Source organism: Eufriesea mexicana, unplaced genomic scaffold (assembly GCF_001483705.2).
Source record: "Eufriesea mexicana isolate 0111107269 unplaced genomic scaffold, ASM148370v2 scaffold36442, whole genome shotgun sequence".
NCBI classification, from domain to species: domain Eukaryota; kingdom Metazoa; phylum Arthropoda; class Insecta; order Hymenoptera; family Apidae; genus Eufriesea; species Eufriesea mexicana.
In genome coordinates this window covers 154,766-166,189 of record NW_016942804.1, presented here as the reverse complement: position 1 = coordinate 166,189, position 11,424 = coordinate 154,766, and the positions used below count along the sequence as shown (strand labels likewise).

At 27.7% G+C, this 11,424-nt stretch overlaps 1 protein-coding gene across 4 annotated transcripts in view; it reads right to left on the bottom strand.

Moving 5' to 3' along the window:
- Window positions 1-479: 479 nt before the first annotated feature.
- The window catches only part of Nc73EF (oxoglutarate dehydrogenase Nc73EF), an 11,774-nt gene continuing 829 nt past the window's right edge, over window positions 480-11,424 (bottom strand). Inside the window, exons 2-16 of one of the 4 annotated variants that reach the window (XM_017909910.1) lie at window positions 9,256-9,511; window positions 8,957-9,166; window positions 6,218-6,320; window positions 4,316-4,571; window positions 3,998-4,232; window positions 3,740-3,919; window positions 3,478-3,658; window positions 3,119-3,399; window positions 2,820-3,048; window positions 2,451-2,729; window positions 2,168-2,346; window positions 1,646-2,080; window positions 1,402-1,556; window positions 1,059-1,187; window positions 480-898 (exon numbers count right to left, since the gene is read on the bottom strand). In XM_017909910.1, coding sequence (XP_017765399.1) covers window positions 799-898; window positions 1,059-1,187; window positions 1,402-1,556; window positions 1,646-2,080; window positions 2,168-2,346; window positions 2,451-2,729; window positions 2,820-3,048; window positions 3,119-3,399; window positions 3,478-3,658; window positions 3,740-3,919; window positions 3,998-4,232; window positions 4,316-4,571; window positions 6,218-6,320; window positions 8,957-9,166; window positions 9,256-9,504 — 3,201 coding nt within the window. In that variant the 5' untranslated portion in view covers window positions 9,505-9,511 and the 3' untranslated portion in view covers window positions 480-798. Of the gene's footprint in view, window positions 899-1,058; window positions 1,188-1,401; window positions 1,557-1,645; window positions 2,081-2,167; window positions 2,347-2,450; window positions 2,730-2,819; window positions 3,049-3,118; window positions 3,400-3,477; window positions 3,659-3,739; window positions 3,920-3,997; window positions 4,233-4,315; window positions 4,572-6,217; window positions 6,321-7,672; window positions 7,794-8,956; window positions 9,167-9,255; window positions 9,512-11,424 lie in introns of those variants that run through there. The other 3 variants (XM_017909908.1, XM_017909907.1, XM_017909909.1) reach the window with 3 other exon arrangements.

The following is an 11,424-nucleotide window of genomic DNA, read 5'->3' as shown; positions in this document are numbered from 1 at the left end:
GTTCCGTGCTAATGTAATTTTCGTACTTTTGATGTATTTACATAAGATATTTCAGTAAACTCAAACATACACCGGGTTCAACACACAACTCACATACTAACATAAATATATGTTACGTAATAAAAACAAAAAATATACAGAATCGCATTCAAGCATTAAATAATAATGAAATGCATTATTTACATGGATTACTCATTGCGTACGCGTATATTTGCAATAGAAAGAAAGAGTAAATATTAACATAAAATATCTAACATTAATTGTTAGATTTCTTATAGAATTTGAACCTTAATTAATTATCATTTCAATTAAAATAAATAAATTTTTCAAATATTGCTATTCGACTATTACATCAAACAATGGCAATATCGAAAGGTATATATCGATAATTTAATATCAGATAAAAACTTTTTAACCCCTTAATGACTATGCTCGTGTTGACATGGTTTACATTTTATGTACAACCATGTATATTTGTATTTTTTTAATATCAATTCCTTTTGCAATTTTGGTTACGGTACGTTATTAACCATCACTGTCACTACATCGATAAAAATATTCGGGGATTTCTAATTGATTTTTATAAAATAATTTGATCCTTAAGGGGTTAAGTAAATTTTTCACTATGAAGAAAGTATCCGTGCGTATGATAATTCTAATAAATGAATCAGTGATGAAGAAACTCTTCCAAATTCTGTTTGTCTCTGAAAGGGTGCATGTAGAGCAGGACAAAAGGAATATAACAAACATAATGAGAAAATAAATAAAATATGTTCTACATAGTGCGACGAAGGATATTTAAAGATCAAAGCAGTCATCAAATAATTGTTTCAATTCTTTGAGATGCTGCATTTTGCTTCCTGTTGCCGGTGAAGCTCCTGTTGGGCGACCAACATATCTGAAACAGAAAATTACATGTACAGATTAAAGTTACTTATAGAAAATAATTTGAATTCTTCTGCAAATACATCTTATATATATGTGCTTTTGTTACAAAAGTATGACGGATAAAATCATAACAGATACCCTACCTAATCAAATAATGTAATTAACATTACCTTAATGTTCTCTGTTTGTGTTTACCAGATTCGTTCGACAACGGCTCGGATACAATCGGTTTAGTTGATGAAAACCAACCACTAAACCACCCTCCGCTATCCTTATTGTCGTATGACGTATTTCCGCTGCTGTAACATGGCCCAATTTTTTACTGTACTTAGTAAAAACGCGTACAAAACAAATTACTAATAAATTTTGTGCTTAAATACATTGCATTTCTATGATATGTTTTTATATCTGCATACATAAATTTTATAAATTGCATATAAAATAAAGCTGTGATACAGTAAAAAATTTGGACCATGTGAGCAGCTACATATGTTTTACTAATTGAATACTTACAATACAGAACGAGTACCATTAAGAGCAGTGTGGAATCTAGGTTGAATATAGGTCCATGCACCTTGATTTTTATGTTCTTCTTGAGCCCATACTATTTCAGCATTGGGATATTTAGCAGATTCTTTCTTAACTAGGTCGTATGGGAAAGGCGAAATCTATAAACAAAAAGATATTGAAGAAATTTAATCAATAGAATAGATGTGAATGTAAAAGTTGAGTCTTTGATATTTCTAATACTATTTACCTGCTCGACTCTCGCAATTGCAATTTTATCATCCAAATTTCTTTCTGCGCGTGCTTTCTTTAAATCATAATAAACCTTACCAGAACAGAAAACCACTCTTTTAACATTATTAGGATTTTCAGAAGCCACGCCTTCTTCTGGTATCACTCTAAGAAATTCTGTGTTTTCCAGCATTAAATCGAAACTGGACTTTGCTTCTGGATGACGAAGTAATGACTTTGGTGTCATTAAAATCAAAGGTTTTCTGAATGGCAATGCAATTTGTCTTCTTAAAATATGGAAATAATTCGCTGGTGTACTGCAATTAGCTACAATCCAGTTGATATCATGTAACTGGCGTACAGCGAATTCTTCGCTTTCGGGAGGGAAATAATCTGGGTCATCAGCAGACATTTGCAGAAAACGTTCCAAACGAGCACTTGAATGTTCAGGTCCCTGTAAAAAGTAGCCATACAGCTAACTATATATCTACATATAAGTATTTAAAATATTTATAAAAATACACATTTAAACTAAATTTACCATTCCTTCAAGACCATGAGGTTGTAGCATGACAAGACCAGATTGACGTACCCACTTAGCTTGACCACTGCTGATGAACTGATCAATTATACACTGTGCTGTGTTATTAAAGTCACCAAACTGTGCTTCCCAGCACACTAGTGCATTAGGATTTGTCATAGAATAGCCTAATTCAAAACCTAAAAAATTAACAAAAACGTACTTTCATTAGTTACATAGGTAAAATATATAATTGATGAAATATATAAATATAAAACCAGTCTAAAAAATGCCATAGCATTACCAAGTACACCAAACTCTGACAGTGAACTATTGCACACTGTATATGGAGCTTGATCTGGATAAAGATAACACAGTGGCCTGTAAGTAGCTTTATCCACGGTCTGATGATGAAGAACATGATGCCTATGTGAAAAGGTGCCTCTTTCTACATCTTGACCTGATAATCGAACGTGAATGCCTTCTTTAAGTAAAGAACCAAAAGCCATAGCTTCTCCAAGAGCCCAATCAACTGTTCGAGTTTCTATCATCTCCATACGAGATTTTAAAATACGTTCGATACCTATAGGATGTTTATATATTACAAAATGTTAAAATTATTTCTCATATAAATTTTGCCTAATTAATCAATCGATTGATCATTAAAAAATACCTTTATGAATTACAAATTCAGCCGCGTTAGGTGGTGGAGACGAGAATTTCTTTCCTATGTGAATGAGTGTATCTTCTTTGATACCAGTAGGAGATACCTTCAAAGGATCTTTTCCTTCAAAGAAACCAGACCATGGCGAATCCAGCCAGTCTTTATACTTAATATGCGTTTCTTGTCTTGCATTAACATATGCTTCTTCACAGATTTTTTCATACTTATCTTTAACATCCTACAATAATGTTATTACAAAAATACCGTCATATATACTCAAACAATTAAAACATTCTTTACTTTAATACCTTAACTTCTTCAGAGGTGACAACACCATCATCGATAAGAGACTTAGCATATATGTCAAGAACTGGTGGAGTATTTTTAATTTTGCGATACATTAAAGGTTGTGTAAACATGGGTTCATCAATCTCATTGTGACCATTTCTCCTATATGATACAATATCAATAACAACATCTTTGTGGAAAGTTGCTCTCCATTCTGCAGCAACTTTACAAACATGCATTACCGCCTCCGGATCATCCGAATTAACGTGAAAGATTGGTGCGTTCACTACTCTTGCAACATCTTTCAGAAAAACAGTAGTGATTTAAATATAACAAACTTCAAAAATTAAAAATATTCTATATGTTATGAAGTACTAACCAGTACAGTATGGTGAAGATCGTGAATGTCTTGGATCTGTAGTAAATCCAATTTGATTATTTACTACAACATGAATAGTACCATGAGTTGTATAATCAGGCAAATCTGACAAGTGCATTGTTTCAAAAACAATACCCTGCCCACAAAATGCAGCATCACCGTGCAGAAGTATAGACATGACCTATTATAAAAATTCCATTATGAAGCTTTTAGAAATGTAATAGAATTTTATTAATAATGTATAATATTCCACTTATCTTACCTTCTTGCCTTCGCCATCACCACGATAGAATTGTTCTGCACGAGTCTTTCCTTGTACTACTGGATCTACAGCTTCCAAATGAGATGGGTTTGCCACAACAGCTAGTCGTATATTTTTGTTTGTTACTCGATTTAGACGCTCAATATATGTCCCCAAATGATATTTAACATCACCAGAACCCTAAATTATTAAAAATTAATAAAACAAGTATAAAAAAGTAGCAAAATCAAATGTCATACAATATATAATTATGCTTACATCATCAGCTGCTTCAAGAGCCGCAAATTGGGTGAAAATTTGACTTAAAGGTTTACGACAAACATTAGCAAGGACATTTAAACGGCCACGATGGGGCATACCCATGACGATGGATTCAACACCTAGTTCGGTTGATTTATCAATTACCTGTTTCATAGCAGGAATCAAAATTTCACATCCTTCCAACCCAAATCTCTTTTCCGATGACCACTTGCGTGCAAGGAATGCTTCAAATCTATGATAGGGACACAAAAGGCAGCACTGAGTATTTTATTCCTGATTTAGATGAAGAAATTATTACTTTGATATTTTACATACCCAGTTGCACGAGTTAATCTAGCCAAAATAAGTCTTCTTTCATCATTTGTCATTTCCATAATACCAGGTGTTTCCATTTTTTGTCGAATCCAATTACATTGTTCCAAGGAATTGATAAACATGAATTCCACACCGATGTGACCACAATATGCCGATTCTAGTCTTTTTAAGATTTCGCGAAGCGGTAATGATTTTTCTTTACCACCAATAAAAGTGGTGGACGGCAATTTGAAAATACGATCCATGTCTGACTCTTCTGTAGAAATCAAACAAAACATTTGCTCATTTAAGAAAAAATAAATATAATGAAATACAAGTATCGCATATTTATAGTAACGCCTGTGTAACAAGCTTAATTTCAAATAAATCTAAAAATATTTGTTTTATAATAACTATACAACTACGATATTTAGTTATACATGAAATAGTGAGGATGTAAAATATTATTTATTACACATGAATTTTTTTTTTTAAATTCATCTATATATATATATATATGTATAAATACATACATCTTTCTAACTGATACTGAAAATGCACAATATTTTGAAGCAAAAATAAGAAAAGGGTGACTTTTTACAATATAAAACTTAAATGTAATGTTTCCTGAGCTTGCATCATAAACATATACAAGTAATTTCTTTAGTGATATAACATGAACATGTGCAAAATGTTTGACACATGACATATACATGCAGTATACTTTCAAGAAAATCAAAAGTTAAAATTGTAACAAACCTTGTCCACAATATGTCTAAGAATAAAAATAAATAAAAAACTGAAAAAATTTTTCCGGTACAAAGCTGTAAACTCCGATAAAACATTATTAATAAAAACAATCACCAATGATACTAAAATAATAATAGTATAATAGTACAATAGGATTTTTGGATTACGGACCATACAGTTTATAAAATAATATGCAAAACAGATATAAAAATTTGGGAAATAATGTTTAAAATATAAACTACATAAGAGATATTTAATCAATAAATAGGAAGACAAAGAGAAAGTTTAAGTCAATATTTATGAAAGATATGGTTCCAACAAAATGTTTCATTTTATCACTATATAGAACCTGTTCATTAACAATATTATTTATTTAGTATACTTCCTCTAATTCTTCCAAAAGAAATCTTTGAAAGTTATTCCTGGCACAAACATCTTTACAGCAAAATATAGCAATTTTTTCATTAATATTCAAATAGAGGACCCAAGCACCATACCATTAATTTGCTAACAATACCAATTTTTATATAGTCCCACACTGAACCAGCGTCTCCCAAAAATACTTGTAATTCACAAAGAGCTTTAAATTAAACTTTTGTTTACTTAAATTGGACTTTCCATTTAAATTATAATTCTTACATACTTTTCATAAGTGCAGCTACTCTGTATTGTAGTTCCTGTGAGTAAGTAGTAGTACGTGCTCTGTTTCCTGTGGACATTAGACTTGAACTGAATAATTAAATTACCAATAAATTTCTTTTTATGGCTACTACAAAGAGGCTGTGTCCTTAAATATATCTAAATAATTAACTTCACTTTATCGATTTTTAGTAATTAACTTTATAACATTATTAAAATCTAAGATTTTTTTATATTTATAATGCTGTACTTTGTGTCCAGGAAAAAAATGTGATAAAATATGAGTTATAATAATAATAAAAACAATAATTATAATAACAATATTAACTATTATATTATAACAAAACAAATAATGCATCACACGAATATCTTCAAAATATAAAGATGTAAAGAAACAATAAAATCAAATATTATTTGTTTCAAGCAGTTCAATTCTAAATAACTTTTTTAATGCATTGAATACCTTACTTAAAGTGCATCGCGCAGTACTTTTATTCCTTTGACTTATGCAGATACATGTTCATCTGGGCTTACCGAATGAATAATGATTATAGAGTAATTCTTGTGGATGTCTATCATCAAGATCAGCACTGTTGATGCCAAGTGGATCCAATTTAGCGATATGATGGCCACGAATCTGTCAATTTAACGCCACATTCATACGAACCAGATAGTTTTTAGTTCTTCAAATTTATCAATTCATTACATATATTAGGATAAATTACTGTGATTGATGTTCATTTAAATATATTATATAATATTAATATACATGCTATTAGAAAATAAAATAAAGAAAGAGAGAAAAGAATTCTCTTTTAAAAACATCATATCACAGTAATTAAAAACAAATGTATTGTAAAAATAAATACTCATTGATATTGATATTTTAATTAAATTATTTTAATAGTTAAAACGTTATATACATGCTCCTTATTATTAGATTTATTATTATATTTATAGAGTTAAAGCTAAAAATATTTAATTATTTGCTATCCCACAATTTTTTAAAGAATTAAATTAAATAAATTGAAGTTATATGTAAGACAATCACAGAATAAAAATAACTTAAAAAGTTGTTCCAGAAACAAACATGCAAAATAATAATTATAAATATAGAAAAGCAAAGCTAATAACATCACATGCAAGCATACAAAGCAATGATTTTCCAAATACACTTTCTTACCTTAAATTGTTATGTAAGATGTATACGTTATTTGAAAATACATCATAAATGCTAATTTGTAACATACGTACGTACATGCATACATATGTACATACATACATACATTTATATGCACGCACATACATACACATATAATAAAGTAAGAACAATATTTTGTATGGTATATATAACATACTATTGATACAAATTATCAAATATAAATCAATAAACATTCCATTCTTGCTTAAGAGAAACATTTTCAGTATCAGTAAAACTTATCATGGATTTACATTCACATAACACCTTCTCAATAAAATTAATAATACAATTCTTTCTTCAAATTTTAGTAACATTCTTATGAATTTCATGTTCTTTTCTTTTCTTCTTTTTGAATATCAACATATGCACAAATAAAAGAAAATGATTTTAATTATATATAAAACATGAAATAAATAACAATAAACTTCTTAAAAAAAAATTTTTAATCTTAAGAATGATTGAAAACAAAAAATGCATTCATTATATAATATACAAAGTATTATATTAAAAAAAGTAAAATATGACAATTGAAAAGAAGCTAATGTGGATAATAGAAACCATGATATTTCTTTCTATGATGTGAAGTATGACATAAATGTGGTGAAGGTGTTTCAAAAAAGCTGCCTTAATTCAAAAGTATTCTTATGAATTTTAACAAAGGTAAGTAAACAAATGTGGTCCAAAGCTAGATATAGAATATCACATCCTATATGAATACACCTTTACCTCATGATATACATGAAAACTAAAATAATAATTTAATGAATTGGTTTGGGTAAAAGCCTTACCAAGCATATATTGCCGCAGAACCTGTTCTGGAGACCCCTTGCGGGCTGCATAATGTGTGTGTACCAGGTCTGTTTGCATGATACCCAGTGGGTCCAGATCAGCGACTAAATGACCTCGAGCCTATATGCCAATGAATAATTCCAAAAGAACCCCAATGTATATCAATTTTGCTATTTATTAAACTACCATACATTACTACATATAAAGATACAATATTACTATTAAAAGTGTAACCACCCCTCAATTATTCTATCTTCAAATACTAATTATTACTGTAGCACATTAAAATTTTATTTATACATTTATAAAGGCATATAAAAATATATATTACAATTTCCTAAGATGATATATATAACTGTCTTTAAGGTTACAAAGTATTGTGTCATTTATATAAAATTTTGGTTCAATTAATAAAAAGTACCATTTTAATCTACTTTTTGAAAATTAGTTGTCCTTAATTGTATGCTTTTATTAATCCTTTGTTGACTTTATTTTTTTAAATATACATTAATAGCAGGAAAAATTATAATTCACATTACAAGTTGTACAGATCTAACACATAGATTGAAAAATATTTAATTATGAAACATGCTAAATGCAATAGATGCAATGTGCATCTAATAAAATAAGATTATTATGCAATACTTAAATATGATCTAAAATTCCTAATCAGTGCTTGGAATATTCACTTTTTTTCAAGATAGCACGCAATGATGGATTATTTCATGAAGCACATGATACCCCTTAATGAAATAGTTTCAATATCAATTTCTTATGTCCACATTTCACAAGTTTAACCTTTTTTGTTTCATCAATTGCAGAACTAATATATGAACTAGATTAGCAAACGTAAATATAACATTAAAAAGAAAAACAAAAATTAGGACAGGGAAATTGAAAAGAAACTCTTATTTAATATCACATGCAATATGATAAAAAATTTCCCTTTAACACAAAACATACACATAATGTTTCTAGAACACATGCTATAATAATTCAAGATCAAATAATGATGAAATTACAATTAGAATATTCACTTTTCCAATTTAAAAAAAAAAAAAGGAATTTTATAATACCTAAAAGCTTTAACATAAAGCCATAGAACAATATATAATTTTTCTTAAACTGAGCAATGAAAAAGAAAATAAAGTTTTTTTGCAAAAGTATTCAATAACATTTTTTATAACACACACATAAGAAATTTAAAGTGCTCAAAGACTATGTTTAATTGAAATATAATTATAATTAAGTTTTTCTAAATATATAATGTATGGTTAACATACCTGGTAAGAACGAATAATTGCTTGAACGGCCAGGTGATCATCAATTATTTTTTCATTAACAGGTATTTGACTCAATTGGGTGCCTCCACCAAGTGGCAATAATGATCCTAGTGGAACTTGGTTATAACTTGGAGCAAGAGAAGGAGGAGCCTGGTATGCAAGACCTGGTGCAGCTCCAGCAGTACTACTACGAAAAAATGAATCCCAAGACTACAAAAAATAAAAGTAATTTACAATAAATTATTACTAATATTTACTTTTTATTTAACAAGAAGATATTTTATAAATTTATTACTAACCACATGTACACTATGAGGATCTTGTAGCCATGCATTATACATTTCTTCTACATAAGAACTGGAACTGCCATTGAGAAATGGTTCTGTAGCTACCCTATTGCTATATTTTCTAACTGATTCAGTAACCATTGCTTGTGTAGTCCTTGTTAGTGGATGATTTCTTACCAACCACGAAGCAAATCTTTCAGGTCTACACATATTTGGCGCCAAAGGGGCCAATGTACTAAATACTGTCCTTGCCTTATACATTTTTTACCTAAAATAAATAATGCTTAATACATATAATAAGTATTAAAAATTTATAAATCACAGATTTATATTATTGTATAGCATATTATATACATATAATATTAATATGCAATATTGATATCCAAATATTGATATATTTATTATCAAAAATCATATGTAAATAAGTGTTTGTTATCTTCAAGATTTTATGGTATAATGTTTAAAATTCCTATATTCATTGTTCATTCAAAAAACAAATAATCTTTATCTACAAGGAGTGATAAATCTTTTATCACTCTTTTATGTCAACCAAAATATATATTATGTGATTATCTTAATATGACATTCTCAAACTTTGTTTTTTCAGTAGATAGATAAAAAGAAATATCTAAAACAACAGATAATCTTATTAAACAATAAAATATTTTATTACTCAATATAATGTTTTATTGCTCTATAAAATGATTTTCTTATGAAATCATTTTGCAAGATTTAATTCTATTTATAAAGACATATTTTTAAATTTCTCTTTAACTTTAATTGTAGATTTCTATTACACAATCACATATGATGTGCCAACTTTAAAACTTAGGTCATGATGAAATCAATCATTCTATATATTATGTACAATTATGGAAAATAACATTTTTAAAAAATATTAGTTGAAATATTCATATTGGTGCATATTCCTTTAATACAATATATCAAGTAATGGTTTAATACTGCAAAACTGTTCTATTTATATTCATTTGATTTTAATGTATCAAATTTTATTTGTTTCATTGATTTGATTATAACATATTACAATGTTCATTTTCTTAAACATTATGATATCAAAGGTATCTTTAAGAAATGGTTAACATTTAATAAATTATAGTAATACTATATTACTTAATATTATACTACATAAAAGACAATATGTATATTTGTGGATTGCTTTAAATTTGTTATATCTTATAAATGTTTAATTAATTTTCTTATAATATAATCAGTAGATGTGAAGAAAATTTGTAAAAATTTAGTGTAAATTTGAAAAATTAAGTATTAATATAACACAGACATAAATTTATTAATAGTGAACAGGAAATAATATACATACATCACACATTATAATGCAGCAGACTAGTCTGCACAAATAACCTATACTCTATCATAATGAATGACTACTATAAGTCAGATAAACTAGCAAGAAAGTCAAAACATAAAGGGAATTCATAATAAACTCTCTATATTAAATTTTATGTAAAAAAATATAAATGTATATAAATTTATTATAACACCATAATACAAAATAAATAAAACAAGTTATTGTGTAATTCTAATTAAAATGAACCGAAAAATGTTTATATTAATTATGATATAAAGATGATAACGAATTATCAATTATTACAACATATTACGAGCAATCGGTATGTATATCAATTAGAAATACGTGAAATTTATATGAAATCTTACATAAATCATAACGAAAATAAACGGAAATAAGCATGACAAAATGCTGACTAAATTTTACCGAATCTTTTCCGTATTGCGTATTTTTATAATAACGAGAAATTTAATATTTATTCTTTGAATTCGTATAAATTCACAAATTCAAGTTTATGTTTAAAATTATTTCATTGACAAAAGCCAATTAAAACGTATTTCAAATTTTTAAAACAAATTAAATAAATAAGAAAATATTCTTTGACAATTAGATAACGTCAAAAATGCATGACATTTGTTCCTCGTTCAAACCAAAAAAGAAAAGAAAAAGAAAAAGCAGTAAAATTGTAAGCCTTATGTATACAGTAATAAATGAAAAATAACAAATAAATCTTAGGATTTTATTAAAGAGGAAGTCTCGAATGAATGTTAAGATTAGATATAAGATCCAAAATACCTATAGCGATTACACAATTGTATTTATACATACGTGTATATATATGTATATATATATAT